Here is a 16,343-nt window from a genome sequence, read left to right as displayed (position 1 = left end):
ATGAGTCTTTGTCAGAGAGGTGTTGAAACCACTCTCTGGTGTTTAATGAGAACGTAATGTGTGGTGTTACTCTTATAAGATTTAATTATATCTACACGTGTGCTGTGTTGGCTTCACTCTTGTTGTGGATTCCTGGAAGGGGTGAGAAGAAAAGCTACATCTACACACATGGTCTGACTTGGCTGCTGGACCATGCTTTCTAGACACTAAACCAGACGCCCCAGACATTAAACCAAAAGTGTAAGTGTACTTCCACCTATTGGAGATAGTTTGTACTACAAATACAGGTAGACTAGTCCTGTATAGTTAAAGGTATTCAAATTAAAATAATAGGAGCCTTCAGCAGTTTTAAATAATCAGATCAAGTAGAAGTCTATTAAATGTAAAATCCCCCATTGTGTGTGTTTTTTTTTTAAAGTGCTTCTCTGTTGAGTTGAAGTGGAGAGACAGTAAAAACAACGGGGATTTTGTACAACAAAGGCTGCAACATGAGGTCCACTTAATGTGACTCTTTTGGAAGGTTGAAACCTTTAATTGTCTTCATGTTTGAAAGGACTGGATTATGGCATCACTTACAGAAGAAGTATCTCTTGATCACCGGTAGACCAGTATGGTGTCAGCATGAATCTTTGTTTAAATGATTTGGAAATAATTGTTCAGAATTGAAAATTATTTAAAAACTCTTTAGTTGTTGTTAGATAATCTTCTAATACCAGGGATACTGGTTGTAAGTGGGAGACGTTGAGAGTTATAGGTTGGTACACAATGCACAGAGAATAGGAAGAACACAAATCTATGGGACCATCAGAGCTATTTTTCTGGTAGGTGTTTAAGCTAGAACCATAGATATGGGTTATTTTAACAGTTTAGTATCTTTATACACAGCTTACACTTTCTGCTCCATGCATTGTCTTTTGTAATTAGAATTAAATAAAACACTGCGCCACCCAGTGGCCACAACCAAGAACAACACAACCGAATCCCATCATGCTTTGCAGTGGCCGCCGACCCGACGGCTACTGATGCTAGGCTAACTGTCGTTAGCAACCGGGAGCGGACATGTTGTTCCGACCCTTCCTTGAATAAACATCGCTTTAAGCGGGGAATTGGGAGCTACGGGGAAGTATCGGGGTGTTGGGCAATAATGGATGCAGTTAACGCCTTTAACCAGGAGGTAAGATGCCTTCAGGGCTCACAGAGTCCTGAACTCAGCGAGTCTGGCGATGCTGCTCTTAGTGTTGCACTGGAGCTAGCCGAGCAGGACCAACCAGTGGGCCTAGCTAGCCGGACAAGTCCATTTCACCTGCGTTCAGGGTAACTGACTTAGTGTTTGTGTTGCACACCTGCAGCACGAATGATGTTACTGAAGGAAACGACAATACTCTCTGCCAACTAGCAAACCTGCACATGTAGAAAGTCAGCAGTGGCTGTTGGTAACGCGGTTAATGTTAGCTTGATTGAGTGTGGTTACTAACATTGGTGTTGGTAACGTTAACGTGCTACTAGCAAACACTATCTCTTCTTAATGTCACACTGCAGTCTTACAAACACAACTGCATGAATATACAGAGCCCGTGTTTGTTTTGATTACTGTCAGGTGAAGTTAAAGCAAAGTCTGAGGACTGACTGTTTATATTAGAGGTTCAGTCAAAGGACATGACGAGCCAGCTAATGTTAATGATATTTGGTTCCTTCCGTTTTCCCTGTTGCCTCTTTTAACCCTCCAACGTTACATCTGGGCTGGCTTGGCCCATATAGTTGTTTAACCACTGAGGCAGTCAAAAAAATAACCTGTGCCATAACTAGCTAGCTTGGTAATCGATTATGACGATATGAGCAGTTTCAAGTGCTTCTTGAGAAAAGCATCTTGTAGTTTCTGTCTGGTACAGAAACAGGGAAAGTAGTTTCTGGATGCGGGATGAGTTAAGTCAAACAGCAACATCTGTTTGCACCATACAGCTAGAATTAGCATCCCCAAACACACGGAAATTGACTGTACACAGAATATACACAATTTATTATGTAGTTATAAGTTATAATGTTGTCAGTAATGTGAATTATGTGGCTGTGTTTTGACCTCTTACATCCTTACCCCCAAAGCATTCATAATTGTTCACTGAGTCTCCTCAGACTTGTTCTTGTACTAGTACTTGTGAAATTCTGTTGTATAAAATAACATGTCAGTTTGATGTGCCTGCAGTTATGAAGGTTTTGTAGTAGGCAGAATATGAAAGTGTCACAAAACACCAGAGCTTGCAGCATCAACCCTCTGTCAGAGGATAATGAGCAATATAGCACTTGCACACAGGAGGCATTGGAAAAAAAATCATAAATCCACAGAGCTGATCACAGGATCACATTTCAGATCAGCTGTGGCACAGTTAAACAGTTAATGTTATTATATATCCATTGATAAATGACAGCCAGCCTGTAACAATTAGGATATTCATTGCCTAGACTCTGTGTTATGTTAGGTTTTCTCGTTATGTAACTTGTGACTAAGATATTCACTTGTACAGAGCTCATATATGTTTTTATAGAGGAAGACATTAGGGTTTGGAAATCAAAAACTACAGAAAAAAAGATTAACATTGGCACTTTGTTGTCTACTCGCATCACTAGCGCTGTCCTCTCTATGTTTTATTTATGTTGACCTCCTGTCTCAGGAGTCTCTTCATTCATCTATTATTTGCTCTGTCTGTAGTTATTCTCACTGATGGATTCCAAGCCCCCAATCTCTCGGGCGAAGATGATCTCCATCACCAAATCAGCCATTAAAGCTATGAAAGTAAGTGTGGATAGTTACCTGTATATTTAGCTGTATTCTCTGTATATTTGAGTTGTGTGTTTTTAAATAGCATTCTTTATTTTTGTAGACTATATCTTCCTGATAACATTAAAACTCGCTTCTCCCTTTCTCAGCTCTACAAACATGTGGTCCAGATTGTGGAAAAGTTCATTAAAAAGGTAAACAAACAGGTCTGAATTCACTTATCACACAGTTTCTCTAACCAAATATGTGTGAGTCCAAAATCTGTTTCTCTCTCATCTCTCTAGTGTAAGCCCGAGTACAAGGTCGCAGGCTTGTATGTGGTAGATTCCATTGTCAGGCAGTCCAGACATCAATTTGGAGCCGACAAGGATGTGTTCGGGCCAAGATTTACCAAAAACATTACAGGAACTTTTGAGAACCTCTGCCTTTGCCCTGTAGAGGACAGGGTAAGAACAGAGAACAACATTTCACTGTGATGACAGTAAATTAAAATACCAGACTTATAGAGGGTTGTGTTAAATACAAATTCTACAGTTTGAGTTGAACAGTGGTGATTCTGATGTTGAACACTGTCACCTCAGTCAGCTTTCGGGGTACTATATTTCATTCACCTCCTCCCATGGTTCCTTTTTTCTTTTGCAGAGTAAGATAGTGCGGGTGTTAAATCTGTGGCAGAAGAATGGAGTGTTCAAGATCGAGGTTATTCAGCCTCTTTTGGATATGGCAGCTGGTACTAGCAGTGCTGCTGCACCATATACAGGCACAGATGAACCAGGTAAAAAAGTCACACACTCCATTATTTCGTTGGACCGCCCTTAGCATGCATTCGCCGTGGCAACTTTTCAATAAGCTTCTGCAATGTCACAACATTTATTCATGCTGCATCTTCTTCTTCAGGTTCTTCTCCACCTCCAGCCAAAGAGCCAGTTACTGCTGTAACAGCAAACTCTACCATGGCATCTGCTGCTCAGCTCCAAAACTCAGACGCCTTTGCTGCTGTGGCACAGCTCTTCCAGTCTTCACAGGGTCAGCAGGTGTGTGGTTATTTCAGACTGGTTTTAGCTTTGACCTCGTTCTTTTGCTTGTTATGTTGTCTTTGCTTGCACATCTTTTAGGCCTTTTCTAATAACTATTTTATTTCTCTCCCTGTCACTGGATTGTTAGCTTCAACAGATGCTCCAGAATTTTCAGCAGCATCCTGTGAAGCCAGAGACCAACACTCAACCTCCTCTTCATACAGTACAAACGCAGGCCCAAAACATCACCACTGGCTTGGGCATGGTCAGCCTGCAGCCTCCTCTGATCAACCCGCCCACCCAGTCCACCCAGCAGAAAACAGCCTTTGACAAGGTGACATTGTATTTTTGTATTTGCACGTCTTAGAAAGCTAAATTAATTATTTGCATTATGGCACAAAGAAAGTATTGTTTAAATATAAAAAAAAGTGTGCAAGCGCTGCTGTGATTGATTGTTTTCTACATTTATAATTTGTGTGTCTGTCTCTTAGAAATTGCTGGACCGTTTTGACTATGATGATGAACCAGAAGTTGGAGAAGAAACAAAGAAGGATGAAGTCTCCTCGCAAACCTCGTTGTGAGCCTATGAATAATTACATATGCTACTGCGTGTGTGATGTTATGAGCTGGGAAGCTTTCATAGATTTGTTTTAGAAATGAAACTGTGACATTGATGCTATATTTTTATTATCACAGTATGCAGCAGCCTCCAGCCTTCCCACAGCACTTGGAGCACTTTAAACCACCAATGATTAACATGTCACAAGACAACTCACACCAGGTAAGAATGTTTTTAACTGTAAAGGTACTCGTCTCTGCCTGTCAAATCTAGTAATCCAATTTTTTAATGTGTGTTTTCTTTTTTACAGTGTACTTTAAAATGTACATTTACAAATTTAAGTGTCCCATCACAAACTACTACTGCTTGCGTTTTGATAGAGTTACATAATAAATACATATACTGTAATATAGTGTTGGTAGGGTAAGATGGGGAATAAGGATAAGGGCAAATCAGTTTCTGTTAAATAGATTTTATTTGTTGTGTTCCCTGTAGTACATGCACAATGTTTATCATGTTTATCATGTTTGTCTTTTTAGGTTTCACTCCCTCCTAACGGCCAGCCCTGTGGTTTACCACCAGGACAGAGCTTCCCAGTTATGTTGCCTCCTATGGGGAATGCTCTTCCAGGGCAGCCCCTCCCTGGTTCAGCTGGGCCTCCGGGCTTCCCAGTGGTGTATCCTCCCCACAACATAGGCCAGCAACAACAGGTAGAGATAACCATCATTTAAATGATACGCAAACCAGCAGCATCCAACAAGTCATTCTTAGAGAAAATTAACTTGATAAAGTACTTTTTTTTAAATATAAAATATGAATTGTGATACCAGAAAACAGGTGGCTGAGCTAAAAGATAAAGAGGTGTTTTCTGTTGCTTATAATCCAAATCAGTTTTGTTGTAAACAAGGGCTAATAAAAAAACTTTAAAAGTCATAGAATGGAAAATTGTGTTTTCTAGGTATGGAAATAAAACACAGAAGGAAACTAATAGAAAAAAAATGCAATAAATAAAAACTTGTTAATATATGTTTCATGCACACACTGAAATCATAGTCGCAATCAAATGGAAGAATGATGGAAATCCACTGCTCAAAATGTGTATTTATAAATGGTATAAAGTGTAGTAAGTGTTTTCAACCTATCATAACTGTATGTAACTTTATGTGTAATCAGGATTTTTCGATGGATGTGGATCATTCGTCTGTGAGGGGTGGCAGACATGGTCGGAGGTCACACTCAGGCTCCAGGTAAGGATTTGAAGGGAGATATGACATAGCCTGTAGCCACACTGATTTGTTATTTTGCATTTCACTTGGCTTGTGCATGTAAGCTGCTTGTGTTCATTTATGATAAACATACCAAAAGTTGCAATGCCCTTTATTTTTTCCAGGTCTCCAAAGCGGAGGAGGTCACGGTCTAATTCACGCAATCGGCGATCAAGGCACACGCGATCACGCTCGCGCTCCAGAGACCGGCGTTTCCATTCTCCACGCTCTTGCTCACAGGAACGCAGGGAGAGGGAGAAAGAGAGAGAGCGACGGCAGAAAGGCCTTCCGCCACCCAAGAGCGAGATGCTAAGCAGTGAGTCATGATCTATTTATGGCCATATTTATTTAAATAGATAGACAGGGTCTTCAAATGATTTGTTAGACGTGTGCAGCGTGTTATTTCCTGTTATATTTGTTCAGTTTGCAGTACAACTCTCTGGGTGGGGCAGTTGGACAAGAGAACACAACAGCAAGATGTTGCCTGTTTACTGGAGGAGTTTGGACAGATTGAATCTATAAGTGTAAGTGGAGTTATATAGAACAGTTAAAATTGATCCCACCATGACTAGGTGCTGTTGTTTAAAACAGTGACATTGGCATTTACTCCTTCCAATATGAAAAATACAGTTACAAATTGACACATCTAGAGTAGCGAACTAAATAGCAGAAAATCCTGACTGTCTATCTCTTTTTCTTGTTAAGATGATCCCTCCACGTGGCTGTGCCTATATTGTCATGATACATAGGCAAGATGCCTTTAGGGCTCTACAGAAGCTTAGTAGAGGAACTTACAAAGTTAACCAGAAAGCCATCAAGGTGAGTGAGAAACACAGGTTACTGCTTAGTGAGGTGAAAAATGATAATTTCTCCTTTAATCAAGAGTTTTTTTTCCTCTTTTCTGACCAGATTGCTTGGGCTTTAAACAAGGGCATAAAGTCTGAGTTTAAACAATTTTGGAACGTAGAGCTGGGTGTCACCTATATACCTTGGTCTAGAATCAGAGAGGACCAGTTGGATGAATTGAAAGAAGGAGGTGTACTAGACATAGACACCTTATCACCAGGTAAAAAATGCAGCCATGCATAGTTCAAATAAGGTCTTGTACAGAAAATGCTTCATGATGTTATTGTACATTCCAGCCATTGACCAGTCTTCAGTTTATAGAAGTCTGATTTATGTTTGTGTTTTACAGATTGGAGTAGCATGAGGAAGTCTCTTGACCACCAAGAGGAACTCACCCACAACGGCCGTTCAGAGCCACAGCAGCCCGAGGAGACACAAGTATTACCTGTGGCTGCTACAGCTGCTCCTCCTGCACAGGTAAACAACAGCTGCAAGGTGATACCAGTATTTTAAACGACAAAATATTGTAAAGTAACATAACAAGCTGGTATTAAAAGAGATGAGATGGCATAGATAACGCAGGATGGCAGGTATGACCAACTTTCTCATTTGACATCTACAGTAAATCCTATAAATCTTCTCAGGTGCCTCCAGTGCAGCAGCCAATGGTTGGCGTGGGCGCTCTCCAACCACCTGTTTTTCCTGGTCCCATAGGAATGCCTCCACCTTCGTTCCCGCCAGGCGTACCCCCTCCTCCTTTCATAAGACCTGGTTTCAACCCAATGCAGATGCCTCCAGGTAGCACATTGTTCAGCTTTCATTAAGTCTTCTCTCGCTGGCTTTTGTAGGGTTTGCTCTCTCTCTCACAAAATGTCTCTCCTGGCCTTTAAATTATTTTATCTGTAATATACTGAGACATTCAGTTCTTTGTGTACTGTAGTTCTGTAGTACTATAATTCTGCATCAGATATTGTTAATTAATCCTAATATATAGGACAGTCTGACTTGGAACAGGTGACCCACTGTCACCGGTCACTGATGAATGACTGTTCTTTTAACTTATTTCTGCAGCTTTGATCAGAGTTTGTTTCAACAAACTAGACTAGCGTAAAACTGATCTGACTGTTCTTCTCCCAGGTTTTCCTCCCCCAGGTGCCATGCCTCTAAGTCACCCACCTTCCTCCAAAGGTGGAGTTGAGGACCTGCCTCTGGACCCAGCAGGTCTGGGCAACAGGAAAAACGATGAGGTCCCTGAAGGTCCCAACATTTTCAACAACCAGATGGAACATATGGGTCAGTCTGCTTTTCTGTCCTGACTTTTCACCAGATAGTGATTATAGTGATAAATAGACTTTTACAATCACTTTGAAATTTTTGAGACACAGTACACGTGGTATAATAGTCATTTGGCTGGTTAATAGATAGAAATTTAAATGACCAATTAATTTGCATTTATCAAGATTATTTAAAATGAATGTTGGTTTTGTTTTTTGTTTCTTCACAAGGTAACCAAGTAGGTGTCCCTCCAGGTGCTCCTCCAAATGCTATTCCAGGTGGACCTCCAGGTGTCCTTCCAGTTGTTCCTGCAAGTGGACTTCCAGGTGTACCTGCGAGTGGACCCCCAGGTGTCCTTCCAGGTGTTTCTGCAAGCGGACTGCCAGGTGCACCCCCTGGTTCTCTTCCAGGAGTTCCTCCAGGAAACATCCAGCCCCCTTCTGGTGGTCTGCTTGGTGCAAGGCCTGGTATAATCCCACTTCAGCGTCCTCCCCTTGCACTTCCACCACACTTACAGCGTTTCCCTCCTCCCCATGGGCCAAGGCCCCCCCACCCCAACATGCCTCCTATGCCCCCACAGATGATTCCCAGGGGACCACATCCTCAGATAATGCACCATGAGCCCCCTCCAGCTAAAGTAGGATTTGGGATTCCCCCTCCCCACAATATGAGACCCCCTTTCCCGCCACATGGGCATGGCCCTCCTCCTCAAGGTCCTCCTCCTCCCTTTATCAGACCAGGGGGTCCTCGTGGCCTAGATGGCGCAGAGGAAATGGATAGCAGACCATTCAGAGGAGAAAGGCCTGGTTTGAGAGACCGAGAACCAGAGAGAGACAGAGACTGGGATCAAGACAGGGATAGAGAGAGGGACCGAGGATTTGGAGGTGGAAGGCGTTCATTTGGAGATGGAAGCAGAGGAGGAGGTGCTGATAGGATGGATGGGAGGGAGAGGCTTGGAGACTGGCAGGAAGACGGTGGCGATCACCGGGGGGGAGGATGGGAGAGAGACCGAGACAGGGACAGAGATCGAGACAAACACAGAGACAGAGACAGAGAGCGAGACAGAGACAGAGATCGGGACAGAGACAGGGAAAGAGAACGCGAGAGAGACAGGGACAGAGACCGGGAGAGAGACAGGGATAGAGACAGGGACAGAGACAGGGACCATGAACGCGACCGAGACAGACGAGACTGGAGGGAGAAGCGAAGCAGCCTGGATAGTGATAGGGAACGAGGGAGGGGTGACGATGAGAAGGAGTATGGGAGAGGGGAGAGTGGAGAAAGAGGAAGGGGAGAAGGGGGGGGCAGAGAAAGAGGGAGAGGAACTGAAGGAAAAGAAGGAGAAAGGCCAAGGCGAGAACGTCGAGAGAGGACCACGCGGTGGGACAGGGATGATCGACTGGCCGAGCTGGAAAATATGGACAGATTTCGGACCTCTAACAATTCAGGACAACCTCGTGAGACTCCTGTGGTTACTGTGGAAACCAGTAAAGAACCAAGTGTAGAAGTTTGTCAAAAGCAGACAGAATCTGAACTTATGGCTCCGGCCACAGAGGTAACTACTGCTGCAGGAGAGCCGATGCCCTTTGAGCCCTTACCTTCAGCTCAAAGTGAGCCCACAGAAACAAAACAGGAAGCAGCATCATAAACTGGTCCCGTGCTCCATCAGCCAGAGACTGCTGCAAAACAAGTTGAAAAGGTGTTTTCCACTATGATAGCAAGACTCAACTCTTTGCAGATGAATTCTAACTAGTCACAGTCAATTGGTAATTGACAGTTTCTGGGCAGCAACACATTTCTTGAAAACAAACCTGTACCGATGGACAGTGATGGTTTTCAGAATTGATGGCTTGTGGTCAAATTTGGCTTTGCATTTGTTTTAAAACACAGCCACATAAAAATCAGTTTGGGAAATTACTTTTGTTAAGTATTTGTTATCAACTCTAGCTTTTTCTCCTTTCTTTAAGTTGTAAGAATGAATGGAGTGTTTGCATGTTAACTTAGCTCTTTTCATCTGACGTTAATTGGAGTGTAGCTTTTATGGTTTTACTCAAGTTGGTTTGCAGACAGAAGAAACTATGGCACAGATTTATTTTTTATATTCCTACTTTCTCATCTCTGTCATAGCAGGCACCCTTCTGGGAGATAAATATATCCATTTTAAAGTACTTTTTAAAACTTTTGTCAAACACTGAATACCTTAAACACTTCTGTCGTCTCATCTTGTAGTTTATCAGCCCCACTTTGCAGGATCACAGCCAGTAAACAAATGCTTTGAAATATGTATGGTGGTGTTAAAAGGATGTTTGAATAAAAAGTTGAAGGAAAAAAAGGAAGTACCAATTAGGTAACATCCTTTAGGATGTTGGGTAAACAAAAGTGTTTTGTTTACCCATTAACTGGCCATTACAAACTATCCTTAAATGTACACTCAATACATCGTTTTATTGTTTTCATATTAATTATTCCATTATGGCCAAAAAACATTAAAAGCTAAGTTTATTCTCACAAGGTTTCCAGTGTACTTTTAGGGGCGTATTTAACTAATAAGTGGAATTCGAGTCAATTATTGAACAAAATATCCTTCATTCTAATATTTTTAGGGCATCATTTGATCATAATTGTTTTTGTCCAGATGCCTTGCATTATAATGCTTCTTTTGCTGACAAGGTGACTTATTGAGCAAGGGACACTGCATAACATGAAATGCACAAAAATTAAGACCAAAAGAAAATGTCCAAGCATGTTGTGGCATATTCTCTTTGGGATATTTGGGAAGAAAATAACTTTAGAAGTAGACTTTATTTCAGAAGTTGGAGTGATTTAGACAGGAACATCAATAAATTATAGAGTACATTCATTTATGAGAAATTAACTTGTACTTTGTGAGCAACAGCTGTTGAAAAAACTTGGACTTCATTTCATTTCTGTTAAATGTTGGGACAGGTCATTTTCTAAACTAACATCTGCAGCACTCAAACTTTTCTGATCTGTTTAGTGATTTTTTTTTTCCTGCTGGCTAAATCTGTCATACCTGCCTAAATGTGTACTTTTTTATCTTCAGTTCATGAAATAAATGTGAACATTTTATTCATCCAGCAGACAAGAAGCAAATGCAAGTTTCTTTAAACACTGTAGTCCACACACGGCTCTTATGGTCAAATGTGAAGCCCAGATTCTGCTGGTCCAACCCCTGTTCTCTAATAATTTTAACACAGATGCATCAAGGGCAAAACTAAAATGATGAATTGAAGAGTATTGCTTGGGGCACACTGCTGTAAATATGCTTGTATCACTGACGATTCTAAGGTGTCGTGGTAATTGTTTATAATCTGTGATTTGTTTGTTGGAGAGAAACAAGTTGACTTGGAAGGAATAACCAAGACCCTTTGCTTTAACATTTTTAACTCCTTATGGTTTGAAAGTTGACAGACGTTTCTATGATTTGTTAAAAATACAAAAGACATGGACATAAGATCTTCAATATTTCAGCCATAGGAAATTGTTTTTAATAAACGATTTTTTTTTACCAAATCATATTGCTTTTTCAAATTACTGTATATTTTGTGCTGCCACTCAGATTTTCAATGTTCAAAGACAGATAGTCAAAATGATTTCTACACTATTCATGCAACGGTGTGTTTACATGTCAAATATTTACTGTGCTATTTTGAAATAATTAATGCTTATTTAACATTTATATCATTCATGGAAACTTCACTTTGCCAACACCCCCTTTCATTTCTGGGAAAGCCTGCTGCCCAGAACAAGCATAGTCTAACTTGTGGCAAATGGGTTAAAGGGCTTTACCTAAAGGCACCACAGTGATGATGATGACTGAGAAAAAGTGCTTCTTTTTCACTTGTCCACTCAGATTTAATCCTGCTGGACACAAACTCTCTTCTTTAGTCCCAATAACAAAGATCTAATGGGACAGGCAGAGTTAAAGACCCAAAGATTGATAAACAGTTTGGAGTGCCATGGTAAAATGTGGCATGGCACAAAGTCTGTTTATTGTAATAAATTTATACAAAATGTTTTTGCTTTGTTATGGGTCATTGACTGTAGATTGATAGGCAAAACCTCAGTTTTACTCATTTAAAACAAATTGCACAAATTATGGGTCTTTAAATCATTGTAAATTTTGTATCACATCTTTTTTTACTAATGGTTGTAAAGATAATAGATGATAGATAGTTAAATAGTCTTGTATTAAATTAGTGGAATTGCTAAAGTTTAATTTTAGTTTAATTTTAATTGGGTAAACGCTTAAATATTTCTGGCAATGACTCAACAGTGACTTGCTTATTTGTGAAGTTGCATATGTTTTGGATTTTAGTTGATTTGGAAATGCTGAAACAATATACTAATTAATTGTAAAAAAAAAAAAAAAAAAGTATTTTAATAAATCTTTATTCACACAAAATTCGTACACATATGTGAACATAAAAATCGTAACCGTTTCCAAAATGTGCTCAAATTAAATTTACAGAATATTTATTAGCATGAAGACTAAACGCGCCAGTGTCGAGCACTTCCTCAACAACTTAATACATGCTGCTGTCGTCATAAACAGCGACCAATCAGAATCCGTCTTCTTGATCGTATTTGATTGTGATTGGCTGTCTGCATTATGTGTCCGCCCACTAACCTCTTCCACACTTTGGTTGTCTCCACAGAAAGTTGAGTGTCTGTTAGAACTGCTGCAAAGATGGTGCTGAAAGCTGTTTGTGTGCTCAAAGGAGCCGGAGAAACCAGCGGGACCGTACATTTTGAGCAGGAAGTATGTCGACCTTCAGCTACAGCTTTTAGAGAAAGAATGATCTAGCTAGCTAATTGTTTTCTTACAATTAGCAAGAGACGTGCATGCTCCAGGGAGCGTTAGCTCTCTCATGCTAAGCTAAGTTCTCATTCACGCTAGTAGCGTTTAGTCACATCGGATTTCAGCTACATGACACATTTGAATGAGAAGCCTTTGACTTAATTCAGTACCTATATTTTGGCAACCTCTCCGTGATTTTTAATTCAAAATAACGTTTGCTTGCACGCTTCAATTTGCATTGACGTTAGCCGCGCCTAACGTACATAACGCTAGCTAAATAAACAACCTGTTTGTGTTTATTCAAAGTAAGCTACTGTCATAACCGTGTGATTACAAAATTAATTCAGTAAAACTGTGGCTTTTAAAGTCATAACCTTTGAACGGCTTGTTAATGATCAACGTTGGACTCCTGTTGCATAACTTCATCGTTTGCAGTCTCAGTTTCTGAGGTTAGCATTGCCATTCGTAAGTGGTTTCCTGACTTGGTAAGTCAGGGGTCAACACAGTTTGGGACCGTTTTGCTTAATGTGGCTACTGTCAAAAACAATTATTGGTAACGTTAGCAATTAAAGCGTGCTCGCTATTTAAATTTGCTGAGTCATTGCCCTGTTTCATGATAGCCTTATAGATAAGAGTGAAGCACGGCGGGTCAAGCATGTGTTATCTAGGTTTAGAGTAATATAAAATTGAAGGTTACCTATCATACTGCATTGCATGGTTAGATTAAAGTCTGCATACCCTATCTCCAGTGCACCTATTATTACCTCTGAGCTAAATATTCTGACAGCTAAAGTGGGTATAGTGTTTATTTTGCCATCATGTTTTGGTGAAAAATGCACTGCAGGCATGTTGCTGCAGTTTTAGTCTGTATATTGACTCCTTGTATTACCCATAAAAGCATACTCTTGCATGTTACTGTTAACCTAATGAAGAATGTCAAAGATTACAAGTCTTTTCATTGCTTAATGCGTTTGTGTCAGATATAATGAATTTGAATTTTTTCTTTACACTTTCCTTAACATCTTATATTAGGTTACTAACAAGACTGTCTAACTGGTTTGGAACATGCAAGTGTGATGGAAACAATCCTTGTTTTATTTCACTTTTGTGTCCTTCTAGCCAGCTGGCTTTGACAGGTTTTTTGTGTCTCTGTATTATCCCGATCTGCTAGAGTGATTCAGCCCCAGTGAGAATTACAGGAGAAATTAAAGGCCTGACCCCTGGTGATCATGGTTTCCATGTTCATGCATATGGAGACAACACAAATGGTGAGAATCAGACTATAGTTGTGTTTATCAGCTAGTATTTAACGTGAATCTTACTGCATTGTCTAGTTTTAGTCTACCTATACTCAAAGTGAAACCTAAGTGTTTCGTGACCGATACATTTTATGTTTTATTTCACTCTTTCCCAGGGTGCATCAGTGCAGGACCTCACTACAATCCCCACAACAAGGAACACGCAGGTCCTAAAGATGCAGACAGGTGAATTAAATCAGATAAAAGAACAATTGCTCAGTTCAACAGATAATCTTGCCTTGTAATGCCCATTTAATAATTGATGCCAAAGATAAAAATATTTTTTTATAGCTGCGAAGATCTAACGAAAACCCAATACTTGGTATTTGTTGTACTGATTTGTTTGATTGAAGAGATACTGTGTTGTTCAGTATGGCAATATCTGCAAAGATTTGGCACAATTTGCATAGTTTTGCACACAGTCTGTGTGTAGTTCTATCTGTTTCCCGCCACAAATGTCAAATTAAAAGGCAGAATAAACATTGGTATGGATAAAAGTGTCTGCATGTGTCTTAGTTTCTCTTTGGAGGGAAACAGAAGTAACTTTATTTCACAGTTTGCCTTTTATTAGATAATAATATTACTATCTAAACTTTAAATTCATAGAAAAAGAAAACGTCTCACCATGCTGCAAAAGTGATTTTAAACTGATTATCCACTGTTATTGAAACATTGACTATTATTTAAACATTAAGTGCTATGCTCTGTTGACCAGGGCAAGTTTAATAAGTCAGTACCACTAATAACATTCTCTAAAATAGTGTAATGGTATATTCATGGCCTGAAAATAACTTGATGTTAAAAGCAAAAAGTGAAAGTGTCCAAACACAGGATTTATATCAGTTTATGTTAAACATCAGCTTTGTTATCTGTAGTAATGTCTTTCCAATGTTAATAGGCATGTTGGAGACCTTGGGAATGTGACTGCAGGAGAAGATAATATTGCCAAGATCGACATCACTGATAAGATAATCACCCTCACTGGCCTCTACTCCATCATTGGTCGAACTATGGTGGTAAGGAAAAGTGCCTGTTACCTTTCATTTTACTTCCAGTGGGCACAATGTGCTACTAGTGAGCCAGGTTTTAGCATAAAGTTAAGTTAATCTCAGCTTAATGTTTTTTCACTGTGCTTTTTGTTCTGTGTTAGATCCATGAGAAGGCTGATGACCTCGGAAGAGGAGGCAATGATGAGAGTAAAAAGACTGGAAATGCTGGTGGACGTCTGGCCTGTGGAGTTATTGGCATCGCCGAGTAAATTTGTGTCTTTTCCCCCACAGCACTTAACAAGACCAACATAGCTACTTAATGTGACAGTTTGTCCCTTTCAATATTTTGTGGCTTTTTCGAACAGTCAAGAGAGTAGATGAGGCAAGCTTCACCTTGTCCCTTTTCCATTGCTGTTGTATGTATGGATTTATAGGTCTGCTGATGTGTTTGGATCACCAAATGATTAGTAACAGACAAGTAATAATCAGATGTTTACTGTTTCCAAAGTTACTCAATAAATTGTCACTTCACCTAAATCATGTGTGATACTTTGATAGCGTGTGGAGATGGTTGACTGCCTAAACAAAAATCTGTTTTGTGTTTTGTTTGAGTAGTGTTGGCCTTTATGCCAAAACTGCTGCGTAGCTGTGGCATATAATATTATCTTTTCTGAGTGAAGTTTGGTCTGTGAAGACACTGCCACTTACATGTTCTTATGGTCAAATTACATATTGTGCTCATTATTTAAAAACCCCTTTACTACAGTTTAAAAGTGATATTTTCCAGCCAGCAGTCCAGGAAATTATTTGCCAACATTTCACAATAAAAGTCCAATTAATTACATTAAATACATTGTGTGTCCAGTAATGGAAACTTTGAGGCAACGGGGTCCCAACATTAGGGCTGGATATTCCAACAGGGCTCAAAATTCCATGTTCATGCCATAAAATTTTGGATCTATAATTGTTACGAAAGTTATTTGGAAATTTGCGCCACAAGTGTATTAAATACTATACATCATTTGTTCACTATTATTTCCAAACACGTTTTTCCAACCAACAGCCAGAAACTCATAAAAAACAAGCAGCAAATATTCAGATACGATGTTATCAAGGAATATTTGATGTTGACATAATTTAAACCTAGATTTTGTGTCATATCGCTTAAATTGTGTAACAAGCCGTATCATCCTCTAGAGGGCATTGCTATGTTTCATATCTCAAGTCGTACTAGCCGCTGTGACTGGACAGATACGTCATTGCAAATGGATCAGCTCAAACTGTGTCCTCATTAAAAAGCTTTTGTGGAGATTTTTATATTATATATATATATATATATATCACATTTTTACAGGAATGTAGTTGTGCATACCAGTGACTGGAAATGTACAACTTCACATTTTAAACATGTTTTACATCATTATAAGACACACAGATCTTGTTACTGCCCACTGCACTACAGAGAATTGTTCCAATAAAAAATGAATATATACATAGAAA

The 16,343-nt window shown here is 39.8% G+C and overlaps 2 protein-coding genes across 2 annotated transcripts; both read left to right on the top strand.

Annotated features, from left to right (window-relative positions):
• The first annotated feature begins 1,019 nt into the window (after nt 1-1,019).
• scaf4a (SR-related CTD-associated factor 4a) lies at nt 1,020-12,019 on the top strand. Its single transcript, XM_026372033.1, has 20 exons — nt 1,020-1,174; nt 2,705-2,788; nt 2,923-2,967; nt 3,058-3,219; nt 3,416-3,548; nt 3,671-3,807; nt 3,938-4,123; nt 4,281-4,366; nt 4,486-4,570; nt 4,888-5,058; nt 5,522-5,595; nt 5,739-5,929; nt 6,037-6,137; nt 6,319-6,432; nt 6,523-6,679; nt 6,809-6,936; nt 7,104-7,257; nt 7,597-7,752; nt 7,965-8,803; nt 8,906-12,019. The coding sequence occupies exons 1-20, from the start codon at nt 1,145-1,147 to the stop codon at nt 9,380-9,382; spliced, it is 3,510 nt and encodes a 1,169-aa protein (XP_026227818.1). The 5' UTR covers nt 1,020-1,144; the 3' UTR covers nt 9,383-12,019.
• A 363-nt stretch (nt 12,020-12,382) lies between these two features.
• On the top strand, nt 12,383-15,380 carry sod1 (superoxide dismutase 1, soluble). Its single transcript, XM_026373199.1, has 5 exons — nt 12,383-12,517; nt 13,728-13,824; nt 13,971-14,040; nt 14,753-14,870; nt 15,005-15,380. The coding sequence occupies exons 1-5, from the start codon at nt 12,446-12,448 to the stop codon at nt 15,110-15,112; spliced, it is 465 nt and encodes a 154-aa protein (XP_026228984.1). The 5' UTR covers nt 12,383-12,445; the 3' UTR covers nt 15,113-15,380.
• Nucleotides 15,381-16,343: the final 963 nt, after the last annotated feature.

This window comes from Anabas testudineus, chromosome 14 (assembly GCF_900324465.2).
Source record: "Anabas testudineus chromosome 14, fAnaTes1.2, whole genome shotgun sequence".
Taxonomy (NCBI): Eukaryota; Metazoa; Chordata; class Actinopteri; order Anabantiformes; family Anabantidae; genus Anabas; species Anabas testudineus.
Note: the sequence above shows the minus strand (reverse complement) of the source record. Positions and strands in the feature narration are given on the sequence as shown.

Coding starts and splice junctions, on each gene's coding strand:
- scaf4a (XM_026372033.1), top strand. CDS start 1,145: ATGGATGCAGTTAACGCCTTTAACCAGGAG. Junction 3,549..3,670: donor TACAGGCACAGATGAACCAG/GTAAAAAAGTCA, acceptor CTTCTTCTTCAG/GTTCTTCTCCACCTCCAGCC. Junction 6,138..6,318: donor GACAGATTGAATCTATAAGT/GTAAGTGGAGTT, acceptor TTTCTTGTTAAG/ATGATCCCTCCACGTGGCTG.
- sod1 (XM_026373199.1), top strand. CDS start 12,446: ATGGTGCTGAAAGCTGTTTGTGTGCTCAAAGGAGCCGGAGAAACCAGC. Junction 14,041..14,752: donor GGTCCTAAAGATGCAGACAG/GTGAATTAAATC, acceptor CAATGTTAATAG/GCATGTTGGAGACCTTGGGA. Junction 14,871..15,004: donor TCATTGGTCGAACTATGGTG/GTAAGGAAAAGT, acceptor GTTCTGTGTTAG/ATCCATGAGAAGGCTGATGA.